Source organism: Triticum dicoccoides, chromosome 4B (assembly GCF_002162155.2).
Source record: "Triticum dicoccoides isolate Atlit2015 ecotype Zavitan chromosome 4B, WEW_v2.0, whole genome shotgun sequence".
In the NCBI taxonomy this organism is placed as follows: Eukaryota; Viridiplantae; Streptophyta; class Magnoliopsida; order Poales; family Poaceae; genus Triticum; species Triticum dicoccoides.
The window spans coordinates 504,269,496-504,284,685 of NC_041387.1; the positions used below are offsets into that span (position 1 = coordinate 504,269,496).

At 51.7% G+C, this 15,190-nt stretch overlaps 1 protein-coding gene across 2 annotated transcripts; it reads left to right on the forward strand.

The window, feature by feature from the left end:
- Positions 1-2,672: 2,672 nt before the first annotated feature.
- Positions 2,673-6,964, forward strand: LOC119291121 (AP2-like ethylene-responsive transcription factor CRL5). Of its 2 annotated transcripts, none has more exons than XM_037569832.1 (9): positions 2,673-3,297; positions 3,385-3,940; positions 4,516-4,601; positions 4,744-4,752; positions 4,843-4,931; positions 5,020-5,093; positions 5,176-5,226; positions 5,334-5,410; positions 5,995-6,964. In XM_037569832.1, exons 1-9 carry the CDS (start codon positions 2,982-2,984, stop codon positions 6,633-6,635), a joined length of 1,899 nt encoding a protein of 632 aa, XP_037425729.1. In that variant the 5' UTR covers positions 2,673-2,981; the 3' UTR covers positions 6,636-6,964. The 2 variants fall into 2 exon arrangements, with proteins under 2 accessions (XP_037425729.1, XP_037425730.1); XM_037569833.1 differs by having other exon boundaries at positions 2,676-3,297; positions 4,519-4,601.
- The last annotated feature ends 8,226 nt before the right edge of the window (positions 6,965-15,190 follow it).

The following is a 15,190-nucleotide window of genomic DNA, read 5'->3' on the forward strand; positions in this document are numbered from 1 at the left end:
GGAATATTTAAGAATTATTGGAGCAAATAGCTACCAGAGGGGCTCCACCAGGTGGGCACAACCCACCTGGGCGCACCATGGAGCCTAGGTGCGCCCTGGTGGATTTTGCCCTCCTCGGCCTACCTCCGGTGCCCATGTTCTGGTATATAAGTCATTTTGACCTAGAAACAAAAATTACAAGAAGACTTTTGGGACGAAGCGACGTCGTCTTGAGGCGGAACTTGGGCAGGAGCACTTTTTCCCTCCGGCAGAGCGATTCCGCCCGGGGAACTTCCCTCCCGGAGGGGGAAATCATCGTCATCGTCATCACCAACAACTCTCCCATCTTGGGGAGGGAAATCTCCATCAACATCTTCAACAACACCATCTCCTCTCAAACCCTAGTTCATCTCTTGTGTTCAATCTTTATACCGGAACTTCAGATTGGTGCTTGTGGGTGACTAGCAGTGTTGATTACATCTTGTAGTTGATTACTATATGGTTTATTTGGTGGAAGATTATATGTTCAGATCCATTATGCTATTTAATACCCCTCTGATCTTGAGCATTATTATCATTTGTGAGTAGTTACTTTTGTTCTCGAGGTCACGGGAGAAATCTTGTTGCAAGTAATCATGTGAACTTGATATGTATTTGATATTTTGATGATATGTATGTTGATTCCCTTAGTGATGTCATGTGAACGTCGACTACATGACACTTCACCTTATTAGTGCCTAAGAGAATGTATTGTGGACTAGTTATTAGATGATGGGTTGCGAGAATGACAGAAGCTTAAACCCTAGATTATGCGCTACTTCATAAGGGGTTGATTTGGATCCAAAAGTTTAATGCTATGATTACATTTTATCTTAATACTTTTCTCGTAGTTGCGGATGCTTGCGAAGGGGTTCATCATAAGTAAGAGGTTTGTTCAAGTAAGAACAGCACCTAAGCACCAGTCCACCCACATATCAAATTATAAAAATAGCGATCACGAATCAAACCAACATGATGAAAGTGACTAGATGAAATTCCCGTGCACCCTCAAGAATGTTTTGCTTATTATAAGTGGCCGTTTTGGCCTGTCCTTTGCCTCAAAAGGTTTTGGCAACCTTACTGCACTTTTGTTACTATTACCGTTACTTGCTCGTTACAAATTATCTTGATATCAAACTACTCGTTACTTATAATTTCAGTGCTTGCAAAGAATACCTTGCTGAAAACCACTTGTCATTTCCTTCTGCTCCTCGTTGGGTTCGACACTCTTACTTATCAAAAGAACTACGATTGATCCATATATTTGTGGGTCATCAGTCTATAAGGGTATGTAGACACACTCCCCTCTTTTTGCTATGCATCTCTTAGATTAGATTTTGGGAGTTCGTAGGAATTTTTTTGATTTTCATGCTTTGTTCCCCATCAGTTTGCTCTATAGTCGGACGCCCCAATCCCGCCTCATACGTTTGGGCGGGCCGCCCGGTCACTGAACAAACACGAATTTTCGACCCAGACGGGTGCCTCAAACGGGCCTCAAACGCCTGGGCTGACCAGTACCCCTCAAATCCAGCCCAAATATGGGGCGGATATGGGCGCGCCCGCCACGTCGGACCCAACAGCCCGACCCCACCGTAAATTGCACCAAATCCACCAAGTCGACCTACTGGATCCATTTGCTCTTTCCTCTCGTCTTCCTCCTCCTCGATGTTCGTCGCGCCACTCCGCGGCCGCGCGCGTCGCGCAACTATTCCTAGGGTGCAAGCTCGTTGGGGAATTGTTCGTGGAGCTCCAATGATGTGGGAATCGGAAACTTTGTGGCAGCTCATGACATGTTATGTTATTTTGCACAATTTGATTGTCGGGGATGTGGGTGATGGTGTAGCCCAAACCAGTGATTTTGAAGCACCTTGAGAACAAGTTCAAATCCTGGAAGATCAAGATGCAGCTGAGTTTATAAATTTTCTGCAGATGCATCAGAATTTTCAAGATCATCACGTGCACATGCAACTACTCAACGATCTTGTGGAGCATATGTGGATCCACAATAAAAACCAAAGAGCTAATATTTAAGCTGTGCACTTAAAATAAATTTTATGTAACAAGACCTATGTATTTTCGGTACCGACATTTGCTACTTACCTGTGACATTGACATGTATGATCGACGAGCATGAATTTGTATGAATTTGATCCGGATTTAAGATATGTGGACGCAGGACAGAAGATATGAGGGGCCGATGGACGCCATCCACGGACGTATAGATGAACAGATTTGCCAAGTCCGGCTGCACATGCTTTACCGGATACACTCACCTGCTCTCTCTCTCTCCTCTCACGTAACTCCATGAAGCCTGTGCCGAAAGCAGCCTTCTTTCAGCCACTCTGGGCAGCATCCAGCTACTACGTCTAGGCAGCAGTGCTACTAGTGCATGACAGGTTGAAAGAGAGTGAGATGGAGAGGCACTAGACGGTAGGAGGAGGCTGGCCATCTTGTCCAATGGCAACTCCACGATTAAATTCTTGCATCTTTATCTGTGGGTATGTGCCGCCGCGTGAGTTTTCAACAGCACCGGGCGTGGCCTCGCCCCAGTAAAAAGAGGGTGGGGTGGGAACCCAAGGGACTTGAAGACACACACACACACGACATCTTTTATCCAATCCAACCACAGATCCCCATGGAACGAGAGGTATGGGGAGGCCAAGAACAAACAGGCCCCTAGATTTTATATGCCCGCTCTAATGAAATTGCATTAGGGCTCAGGAGAGAGTGGTACTTATCCACCGCTTTGCTTTGGCCTTTGGCTTGCTTGGCCCCTCCCTCTCATTCCTTTTGCTCAACTCACGGGTCCCTCCCGTCTTCCTCGTAGTTCACTTCTCTTTTACCACCACTGCCTCCATCTCCATGCCGTCGCTCGGACAAGGGTAGTGGTGCCGCAGTAGCAGTAGAGCTCAGCTCAGAGTGAAAGCGAAGCAAGAAGCGTTTTCGTCTGTGTTTGTTTGTTGATGAGAGCGATGGCCAGCGGCGGCGGCAACTGGTTAGGTTTCTCCCTCTCCCCGCACATGGCCATGGAGGTGCCCTCCTCTGAACCCGACCACGCTCAGGCTCAACCTGCTAGCGCTAGCGCTATGTCCGCTTCTCCCACAAACGCCGCGACCTGCAACCTCCTATTCTCCCAACCCGCGCAAATGGCCGCTCCACCTCCTGGCTACTACTACGTCGGCGGCGCCTATGGGGATGGCACCAGCACCGCCGGCGTCTACTACTCCCACCACTCCGTCATGCCCATCACGTCCGATGGATCCCTGTGCATCATGGAAGGTCAGCTCACTGTTGCACTTCTCTCTCTATCTCTTGGTTTCCATTGTTGCAACGCCGACACTAATCTTTCGTGCTGCCATCACCTAGGGATGATGCCATCGTCCTCGCCGAAGCTCGAGGACTTCTTGGGTGGCGGCAATGGAAGTGGGCACGACGCGGTCACCTACTACAGCCACCACCAGCAGCAGCAGGACCAACAGGACCAGGAGGCAAGCAGAATCTACCAGCACCATCAGCAGCAGCTAGCGCCCTACAACTTCCAGCACTTGACGGAAACGGAGGCGATCTACCAAGAGACCACGGCGCCGATGGATGAGGCAATGGCCGCTGCCAAGAACCTGCTCGTGACGAGCTATGGCTCATGCTACAGCAACGCGGGGATGCAGCCGCTGAGCCTGTCCATGAGCCCCAGGTCCCAGTCCAGCAGCTGCGTCACCGCAGCTCCTCAGCAGCATCAGATGGCTGCGGCTGCTGCTGCTGCTGCTGCCTCTATGGCTGCTTCCCAGGGAGGCAGTAATGGTGGTGGGGAGCAGTGCGTGGGGAAGAAGAGGGGCACTGGGAAGGGAGGCCAGAAGCAGCCCGTTCACCGCAAGTCCATCGACACGTTTGGGCAGAGGACCTCCCAGTATAGGGGCGTCACCAGGTAAGTTGCTTATACTACAGATATTTAACCTTTGGGTTCATGTACGATCCCAACTTGCTCAATAGTACCTATTTGATCATTTTACATTGCTGATCATGTGCAAATAAACTGATGTCAACTAATTCCTAGTTCCTTTATTTTTTTAAATAAATAAATTCCTGGTTCATTTAGAACATGTAGTGGCAGTACTAGTACTAGCCTGTTTGAGCCTTATGTTTTGCCCTGTGATTTTGTCCTAGTTAGCAGCATTGATATCTGCAGTGTTCCACTGATGCATCTGCAGTTCTTGTTATTTAGTAGGGCACCTAGTATCCATACTTCGTTCCAAAACAAATTAATGCCATGGAGCAGTTAGATTTATTCACCCACAAGATGCTTAGTTTGTTTCATCCCTCAGGATTAAAGACTGAGCGCAATGCACCTGTTGCTTCTGATGCCTCTTCAGTTCTTTGCATTGATGAGACACCACCTACCTGCTCTTTTGTTTTTGACCAAATCACCTGATTGAACCTGCCTCCCTTTTTATATTGTTTATATCGCATGACCAAGGTTTGTGTGTGTTTGATCCACTGGAGCAGGCACAGGTGGACTGGGAGATATGAAGCCCACCTGTGGGACAACAGTTGCAAGAAGGATGGGCAGACAAGGAAAGGGAGGCAAGGTTGATCACTAGCTCAACTTCTAGCACAAATTGTATCAAAATCATACGCACCAGTCACCTTATGACTTCAGCTGACATTCTGATACATGTTCTTCTTCTTGTGTATGTCAACATCTCTGGCTCCAATGGTGTCTTCTTGCAGTTTATCTAGGTAAAATTGACTTCATATATAGGAGTACTTTGCTGCAGCACTTGTATCAAGCTGTGTCCTAGTTCCTGACATTTTCTTAATGTGGGCTAGGTGGTTATGATAATGAAGACAAGGCTGCCAGGGCTTATGATCTGGCTGCTCTGAAATACTGGGGGGCGTCGACGAACACCAATTTCCCGGTATGGATGACAACATGGACTGGTTCATGGAAACTAAAACCGTCGATATCGGTTTCTATAATGTGAACTGATATGTTGAGCTTCACAGCTAGAAAATTATCGAGAGGAGGTCGAGGAGATGAAAAGCATGACAAGGCAGGAATTCGTTGCACACTTGAGAAGGTAAAAAAGCAGGAGTCATTTTTCTCCCACTCTAGATCTTTTTTGATTGATAGATTCAGTAATAAGTTTGTGATGCCTACAGGAGAAGCAGCGGGTTTTCTCGTGGTGCTTCGATATATCGAGGAGTAACGAGGTAAGATGCCTACACATTCTCCCTCAAGTAAGAAAAATATTGCATGAGAGAAAAGTCTGAATAATTTGAGCGGAAAACAATCTCAACGCGCCCATGTTGCATTTCAGGCATCATCAGCATGGAAGATGGCAAGCTAGGATTGGCAGGGTTGCTGGCAACAAAGACTTGTATCTCGGCACTTTCAGTAAGAACGACATTTATATCCGCTTGGTTTTATATACTTACTAACCAAAAGAGTTTTCACAAAGTTATGTGCCATAAGTGAAAGAAGCTTTCAGTGCTAATCTCAAGTAGCAGGGTGTACTATTATCGATGCTAGTATGCTAATTGTCGTGTCAAAGTGGATTTGCTAGAGAATGTAGTAGACACCCAGCAGAAGCTTTTACTGTTAAACCTCTAGTTTTGTGCGTTGCTTTGGGATCTAGTAACTAACTTTAGCTCGTGGAGTACATGAGTACATCTGCAACTGCAATGCATCCTTCCCTGATCATTCTTTGCTTTTCCAGATGTTTTATGCTTTTCATAAGGCTGTGACCTCTGTACAAAGTTATTGGTTGACTGTCTTGAATACCCCCTTGGACTGAAAAATCAATCACACTAGCACGACGCAAAAAGCAATCAGATCGGAAATCGTACTTTACAATAGGAATCTACCTTGGTTTCCTAATGAGGAGGATATTATCATCGATGACGTCTTCTAAAGTAACATACCTCACCATTTGTCACATGTATGAAGATCTTAATAAAATCTACTGAATCTTTGTACAGCCACTCAGGAAGAAGCAGCCGAGGCCTATGACGTAGCCGCGATCAAGTTCCGTGGCCTGAACGCCGTGACCAACTTCGACATAACCAGATACGACGTGGACAAGATCATGGAGAGCAGCTCTCTGCTGCCCGGGGACGAAGCGCGCAAGGTCAGGCCGATCGAGGCGGCCAACCACGTGCCTTCCATGCACAACGGCGGCGGGGAGCTCAGCCATGCCGAAGAAGGAAGCTCAGGCGTCTGGAGGATGGTGCTCCATGGAACACCGCAGCAAGCTGCACAGTGCACCCCCGAGGTGGCCGACCTTCAGAAGGGCTTCATGGACGGCGACCCTCGCTCGTCCCTGCATGGCAATGGCATTGCCGGGTTCGACGTCGAGTCTGCCGCGCATGACATCGACGTTTCAGGCAAGATTAACTACTCCAACTCGTCTTCCCTGGTGACCAGCCTCAGCAACTCGAGAGAGGGGAGCCCCGAGAGGTTCAGCCTGCCCTCGCTGTACACCAAGCATCCCAACGCCGTCAGCCTCGCCACCATGAGCCCGTGGATGGCGATGCCGGCGCCGACCGCCACCCACGCGTTGAGGGGGCCGAATTCCTCCATCCCTCCCATGCCTGTGTTTGCTGCCTGGACGGACGCATAGCCGCGCTGCTGCTGCTCAAATCTTGCTGTCACTGGCCCTGTTGTCGTAACCTGGAGCTGGATTAGTAGCGTCGGTTGCTCATGCCACTTGTTTTAAGCTGGGAAGGCAAGGCTGGTTAATTGGTTATCACGAAGGTGATGTAGTGGTAGTGGTACGTAGGAGAAGCAGGCATTAGTCTCTAGCTCACCGAACTTGTAGCAGTACGTAGTGTTCTTACTTTCTTTTCTTTTGAGCCTCTTTTTTATGTAATTTCCTGGGAATGTATTATCATGCATGCATGTATGGCTTACAACAATGCATGGAAGGAGGCTGTCCGAAGAAAAGTGAAAGGGTTTGTGCGATCGGGACTGAGCTGATGTGTCTTCATCCGTACCTTTTTTTTTTTTTGCGAGGTATAGATTCACAGGATTACAATCGACAGCAACTAGTTCAGCGACCCAAGGGGGAGGTTGGGTAAGGGCATCTCCAGCCGTTCGGCCCCCCAGGGCGCCTAAATAGAGCGGCCTAGGGGCGTGCTGGCGCTAGTTCGGCCCCTGGGGGCGATCTAGCTCCCAGTCACGCCCCCACGCGCCGGCCCTAGGATGCGGGAAATTTAAACTTGGTCGTTCCCGCTCTCAAAAGACACCGCAAATCCGGCAATCAGACGTAGTCTGGCGTTACAAAAAACAAAGCGCTGCCGCCGCAAGTTCGCGTGCGCAACGATTCACTCGGCGGGGTCGGCTCCAGGCGTTGGCGGAGTCGGCGTGCGCGGGCTCGTCGGTGTCGGAGCTGCTTCGGTGCTGGGCTGTGTCGGCGCGGCTTCGGCACTGCTGGGCGGCGATGTAGAGGCGTCGTTCGGGCTTGGCGTTCGTGTAGTCGTGGGCGTCGTCGGCGTCGTCGGCGTTGCCGTCGGCAGCCCGTTCAGGATGAGGCCGCGCTACACCAGGTACCACGCCTTGAGCTTCTCGTCGTTGCTCTGGAGCATGTCCGCCCCGCCCATCAGAAAAGCCATGTCGGTGTTCCTCTTCTTCGCGGCGACGTTCGTCCGGAGCAGGTCGAGCTTGATGGCGTTGTTCTTCATTAGCGACGACCACCGCGCCTCGGTCTTCTCTTCGCGTAGGACGGCCCGGGCCTGGGCGTCGGCGAGGCAATGCTCGATGGACTCCTGCACTCGCGCGGTTGCCGCGTCGGCGCTTTTCCCCTTCTTTGCCAATTTGTGGCCGTCCGACCGCCCCTCTGACGCGTCCGGAGTCGTCGCGTCCGGCTTGTATGTCTCCTTGGCCTTGTCGAGGGCACGTCGGACTTCCGCCCACTTCTTGCACTTGTCAATGCGCTTGTAGACGTGGAGGTGCTTGAAGTCGGCGTCTTGGTTGTCGCCCCGATACATGGCGAACATACGCAGCAGCTGCGCGGAGGGACGAACAGTTGGCGGGCGGCGGGCGTAGGGGACGAAGATATGCGGGCGAACGACGTGCGTACCTGATCCTCAACGCTGACGCCGCTCTCCGGGCGAGCCGCGACCTCCTCGACGATTCCATGCCATTTGTTGCACGCCAACTGGATACGCCCCCAATGGTTCGCCATCGCCTTGGATTCATCCCCGCCTGGTCGACCGATGAGGAAGACGCCGCCGCGCGCGCCGCGTTGTCGCGGGCCTTCTTGGCTATGGCCCTGTTCCGCCTGTCGGCGGTGACTGCTTCGCGCCGCTGAACTTCCACCCTCCACTCGGCGTTCGACAGGCCCGGTGGCTTCGATGGCGGCGCCCTCGGCTTCCTCTGCTTCGGCTGGGCCACGGCGCCAGTCGCGGTTGCCGCCGCGCGCGGCATGGCGTACTTCTTCGGCGGCATGGCGTACTTCTTTGCGGCAGCGGGAGGGGGTTTGACGGGAGAAAGAGAGAGAATGGCGGGAGGAAGGCGAGCGAGCGGGAAAGATGCGAGGGAAAAGCGTCAAGAAACGGCGGGAAAAGGTCCTCGGGTCGCCTCCAGGGCGGGCCCACGCGCCTTTTTCGCTTGTGCCGGCTCTCCAAGCGCCCCTCAGGGCGCCAGATTCGGCCTGGGTCCGCCGGCACCAGTTTTGGGCCGAGCCGGCGAAAAGCGGGCTTCTGGGAACGCGACTGGGGCCTTTTTTGGCGCCGGCGTGACAAAATCGCCTAGGGAGGGCCTGTTGGGGGCGCGGCTGGAGATGCCCTAAGTCGCCAGCACGCACTGCTATCCCCGCTACGTCCAAAATCCGCTAAACAATATGTAACCTGTTTTGTTGACAAGATTTTTACAGGAGTAAATACCCTATCTTCCGGAAGAATTTTTTATCTCTGCAATCAAATGTCCATACGCTCGTTTATCCGTACGCTTGTTAGCAGGTCAAGTAGTGGACAGGTTTCTGTAATCTAATAATCAGTGGGGTCGTGAGCGAGCTGAGGTGCATGCAATTCACTGCCGATGCTGGTCTTTTGACCAGTGTCTCAGGCCGCTTGTCTCACGTCCTTTTGCTTTCTCTGCATGGCGCGGCACTTGCTCATATGATGGCGATGAGTATCATAAACATTCCCCTCTTTTCCCATCCCTTCCCGTATGAAGGGAGCCTCCTACGTTCCGGTGCCAATCATTCCAAAGCGGGCGAGAGATTCGCAGGGCATGTTTCCATGTCCCGACCTCAACCTGCGGGTTCATGATGGCATGGCATGGCCCGGGATGACATGTAGGATCCAAAGTGGAGGAGGATGCGGCTGCCTGGCCATGGTTATATTTGTGACGTTGGAAAAGCATGCATGCATGCATGTCGCAGTGATAATAAAAGAAGGGAAATAATGGGTCCGTCCTCAACGGTGGGGGAGGGAGGAGGAGGAGGTTTACGTACAGGTTACAGGGAGAAGTAGGCCGCCCTTTTGAATGCTAGCTAGGATAGGAGTAGCGCTCGCTCACGCGCACTCACGTCGTCCTCCGGCAGAAATCACAGATTTGACCTGAGGCAGAAATCAAATCACAAACTGACCTGTTCACGAAAAAATTTCACTCTGCTAACCCTTCGGTGTGGCGCCCGACAGCTAGGCGCCGCACCCTACTGTGCAGCGCCTCTCCCTTAGGCGTCGCACATCCTGCCAGCGTGGCAGCCCTGGTCCAGTTGCGGCCCCACACGCACCTGTGCAGCGCCTAAGAGCTAGGCGCCACACTTTGACGTGCAGCGCCTAGCCCTTGGGCGCTGCACAGTGACTTAAGCGCGGCCGCCCCAGCCCGACCAGGCAGTTCTTCGTCTCTCCGCTCTCTGGACAGAGAGCAGCGGCGGCGGCGGCGCCCCCATCTAATCCCCCCACATCCCTCTCAGATCTGAAGATTTGATCCGTGGATTCGATCCCCAATCCATCCTACTAGGTAAACTCTTCCCTTCTCTTTCTTTTGCTCCGTAAATTTGTTGCCATTCTAGAGATTTGTCCATGATTTGATGGAACCCTTGATTTGTTTGGTTTGCTCGATTTAGGATGTGTATTCATATTGGTAGTACCGTAGTGTTATTTATTAGTTCACAATATATGATTCTTGTTGTTGAAACCCTAGATTGTTTAGTTTTTTTAGATATATATGAGATGCCTATTTTTATAGATAACTATGAGATGTTGATTTTTGTAGACATATATGAGAAGTTTGTTTAGATATATATTAGATGTTCAGTTTATTTCAAATATTAGATGTTGAGTTTATTTGAAATATTAGATGTTTAGTTTATTTGAACACATATGACATATTCATTGTGTGAGAAGGAGATGTTGAGATTCTTGTAGTTGAACACATGTTATATGTTTAGTGTATACCGATATTTGAGATGAAGATGAACTTTTATATGTTTATTGTTTGAAATTGTAAGGATGGTTTGGCTTCTGGACGATGTCTACGACGTGCAACACCGGGCCTACATGATGCGCGAGAAGGATACGGTAATAATGAGTAATCTAAATATTTTGCAAATTTGCCTTTAGTTGAAATTTACATGCCCTAAGATTTGTCATTACTTGTTTTTTGCAGAAGCTTGAACCTCTGAAGATTCGGTATCACGGGGCCTCTGGTCGTGCCATGCCTTACGATGAGCGGTACACACCGTACATCAAGCAGGCAGGACTACTCCCGTGGATTCTGTTGGTCAGCCGGTCCACGCCGAATCTGAACGCTCCACTGGTGTCCGCTCTTGTTGATCGGTGGAGGCCAGAGACCCACAGTTTCCATCTTCGGACCGGGGAGATGACCGTGACGCTCGAGGATGTCTCGTTGATCACCGGTCTTGCTATCGACGGGAGGCCTCTATGTATGAGCACCGATTCTGATGGGTGGCGCGAGCAGATGATTGCTCTTATCGGTATGGCTCCTACCGAGGCTGAGGATGATGCAGAGGAGGGAGAAGAGAAGAAGAAGAGGGAAAGGAAGGCAGCCGGAGCTGCTTTCACGTGGATTCAAAATAACTTTGCGACGTGCCCTCCGGATGCAACTGATGATGTGATCCAGACACATGCTCGTGTGTATATATGGTACATTGTGTCGAGGACTTTGTTTCCTGACTCCACTGGCAAGAACGCTCCATTGATGTGGCTGAAGGCGTTGACCGTCTTCGATAGCAAATGGAGCTGGGGTTCAGCGACTCTTGCCTACTTGTACCGACAGGTAGTTGGTCTGTTTTGTGATCAACTCATTTATTCATTAGCAATGCAAGCTTGCTGTCAAGTTAACATTGTTTTTCTTTCATATGTAGCTGGATGATGCGTGTTGCAGGATCACACCTAGTGCAGGCATTGGTGGTAATCTGCTTCTACTTTCTATATGGAGCTGGGAGCGTCTGCCTGTTGGACGCGCGAAGAGCGTCAAGTTTGATCCTTGGTATGCAGATGAACATGACGAATTACGGCGCCCCACGTGGGCTTACAAGTGGGATATCGTTTCCGAGATGACGAACGATGTCAATCTCATGTACCAAAAGTACATTGCCGAGTTGGACACGATTACGCCTGAGCAGATAAGGAGGTCATTACTTTAGTCCTTTCTCATGCTTGCTTGAAAAATAGTTATCTAATTTGCATTGTTGCCCTGTTTCATAGGTGGAATGGCAGCCATATGGCGCGGGTGAGAGCTTGGGGTACACCGCGGAGTTCCGCCTCAACCCGATGTGCTTGCGGGATAAGGATCTCTGGCTTATGCGGTGCCCACTGATATGCAACTGGGCGGTTGAGTTTCATTTGCCGCATCGCGTGTATCGTCAGTTTGGTCTTTTCCAGCCTCACCCGCCGGATTGCCTCAAGCTTCTGCAAAAAACAAGTAATGACAAATCTTAGGGCATGTAAATTTCAACTAAAGGCAAATTTGCAAAATATTTAGATTACTCATTATTACCTTATCCTTCTCGCGCATCATGTAGGCCCGGTGTTGCACGTCGTAGACATCGTCCAGAAGCCAAACCATCCTTACAATTTCAAACAATAAACATATAAAAGTTCATCTTCATCTCAAATATCGGTATACACTAAACATATAACATGTGTTCAACTACAAGAATTTCAACATCTCCTTCTCACACAATGAATATGTCATATGTGTTCAAATAAACTAAACATCTAATATTTCAAATAAACTCAACATCTAATATTTGAAATAAACTGAACATCTAATATATATCTAAACAAACTTCTCATATATGTCTACAAAAATCAACATCTCATAGTTATCTATAAAAATAGGCATCTCATATATATCTAAAAAAACTAAACAATCTATGGTTTCAACAACAAGAATCATATATTGTGAACTAATAAATAACACTACGGTACTACCAATATGAATACACATCCTAAATCGAGCAAACCAAACAAATCAAGGGTTCCATCAAATCATGGACAAATCTCTAGAATGGCAACAAATTTACGGAGCAAAAGAAAGAGAAGGGAAGAGTTTACCTAGTAGGATGGATTGGGGATCGAATTCACGGATCAAATCTTCAGATCTGAGAGGGATGTGGGGGGATTAGATGGGGGCGCCGCCGCCGCCGCTGCTCTCTGTCCAGAGAGCGGAGAGACGAAGAACTGCCTGGTCGGGCTGGGGCGGCCGCGCTTAAGTCACTGTGCAGCGCCTGGGCTAGGCGCTGCACGTCAAAGTGTGGCGCCTAGCTCTTAGGCGCTGCACAGGTGCGTGTGGGGCCGCAACTGGACCAGGGCTGCCACGCTGGCAGGATGTGCGACGCTTAAGGGAGAGGCGCTGCACAGTAGGGTGCGGCGTCCAGCTGTCGGGCGCCACACCGAAGGGTCAGCAGAGTGAAATTTTTTCGTGAACAGGTCAGTTTGTGATTTGATTTCTGCCTCAGGTCAAATCTGTGATTTCTGCCTCGTCCTCCTCCTCCTCCTGGAATCTCGAATGCTCGCTGCGGCATGCTTTGCTTGCTTTTCTGCTCGTAGTAAAGTACCTAGTACATTGTCGCTGTCGCGTCCAGTGTTTCCCGGCACGGGGAACCGGAGGCGACGCCGGCCTTTGACTCCCCTACATTGGCGGCTACTAACCGGAAGGGCCATGCCCGCACAGTGCAGTGCGTGCCCCGGCCTCCCTAGTCCCTTGGCCCTTGCCTCTCCGCGCGAGACAGCGTTGCCCGGTCCATCCCATGTGCCCCGCCAAATTAACCGGGGCCAGGCCGGACCCCACGCCGCCGCGGGGCTCACTTTAAAGCCGTCGGCCGCAGCAGCACACAGTGGTGGCGCGTGGTCTCGTACGCTTCGGCGGGTGGGGTGGGGTGGGGTCGGCGATGGCGCGGCGGCCGTGGGAAGGCGTTTTGGCGTCGCCGTGTTGTGCGCTTGTGACGACAAGCAGCTCAGGCGGGCGGTGCGGCAGGGAGCCTGCTCGCGGTTGGCAGACAGGCCGTGTCGCCACGCGCCTTGCCGGCGGTATTTTCGCGGCGCCGGACCCGCCCCCGGGCCGACGCTTGTTTGCTTACCTGCAGCCCGCTGCTGCATGCTACATGCATCCATCCTGGCGTGTTGTTTCCGTTTTGAAAAACACGGGGCTCTCCCGCTCTCGACCTAGATCTTCCTCAGTCGGGGACTCCTGCAGGGGCCGGAGTTTACGCCACTACAGTCTATGGCGTGGAGTTAATTGCGCCGTGGTCCAAGTCGACGATGATTCGTCGGCTGCCTTCATCTGTTTGAGCATGTAGGTGCTGCTGCATAAAAGCCGTAGGGTGTCTTTGACAGGGTCAAGAGCAACTCCAATCGGGCAACCCAAACTGATGCGCCCTCTGTCTGTTTTTTTATCAATTTGGATCGTCCCAGCGGACACTCATGTTCATTTTAGTGTTTGGGTTGGCGCTTGCGTTCAACGCTGATCCGATCCATTTTTGAGTCCGCGGACAAAAAAAATAAATAACACAAATATTTTGAAATTAAAAATGTTAATTAAACATAAATGCCGGCAACAAAGGCCGATGACAGTTCACAAGTCCACGTTACATTAATTAAAAACAATTAATAAATCAAAAAACGAGGAGGAGGCCGCTGCCCTAGGTGTTCTCGTTGTCAGTGTCGGAGCCGGTGAGGTCGGCGAGCGTCGGCACCGGGCCAGCCCAGGGGAACGACGTCTCCCAGGCTATGGTGACGTCCTGCGACGCCAGCGTGACCGCCTTCGGCTGGGCAGCGCGGGCCCGGCGCTCCTCCTCCGTGTCGCGCTCCCACTGCTCAAGGCGCTCGCCCTCGCGGCTCTCCTCCGCAAGCCAGCGCTTTCGCCACTGCTCGAGGTAGATCTTCTCCTACACCGGCGTCGCCCTAAGCCAGATGGGTGGCACACCTACCCACTCGCAAACTTCTCCTTGCCAGGTGTACCGCTCGGGCGTCACCAGATCCAGGGACGGCGTCGGCTCGGTCTTGACGGGGGGCGGCGGCACGACGCGGTCGCCGAAAGCTGAGAGTGTGATGGCCTCCGACAGGCGCGCCTGCTACGCCGCCACCTCCTTCGCCTTGCGCCGCTCGTCCTCTTCACTTTCCTGCATGGCAGCCGCCAGCGCTGCCTGGTAGGCGGCCTCCTCCTCTTGGTCCTCGTCGCGCACGAAGGGGTGAGGCCGGGTGCCAGCCCGCATGTGCCGGACGCCGCGCCGGCGCTGCTCCTCGTGCTCGAGGGAGAACCAGACCTCCCAATCAGGAGAGTCTACTGTGTAGGTGGGGTTGAGGCGCTGCTTCGATGTCAGCATATCCCACCGACGACGCACCTCCTCCGCGTGCGCCCGCGCCGTCCGTGGCACCGCTGGAACTGGGATTCTATCTGGATCCAAATGCCAGTCATGTGGCAGGGTAACGTCGGGGTACAGGAGGAGAATGTGGTGCTCCCAATGCCACCTCGCCTGGTGCACTGGGACGCTTATCCATTGCCTCGCCGGGTGGGCAGACGCCGGCGGAGGCGGGGGGAGGGGGGTCGGGAGCGCACGCGAACAGGATGAGGCGGGGGGCCTTTGCCCTTGTTCTTGCCGGCAAAGAAGCCCATGGTGGCGCGAGCTAGGCTAGGGTTGTCGCCAGCGGGGGAGCAACAAGGTGTCTAGATAGGAATGGGATGCTGGAAGAAGATGAGCCC

What these genes read in the sequence shown, in the direction of transcription:
- LOC119291121 (XM_037569832.1), top strand. Translation starts at nt 2,982, where the DNA reads ATGAGAGCGATGGCCAGCGGCGGCGGCAACTGGTTAGGTTTCTCCCTC. An exon ending in CGACGAACACCAATTTCCCG is followed by an intron (nt 4,932 to 5,019) that starts GTATGGATGACA and finishes TGAGCTTCACAG; the next exon opens with CTAGAAAATTATCGAGAGGA. An exon ending in CTTGTATCTCGGCACTTTCA is followed by an intron (nt 5,411 to 5,994) that starts GTAAGAACGACA and finishes ATCTTTGTACAG; the next exon opens with CCACTCAGGAAGAAGCAGCC.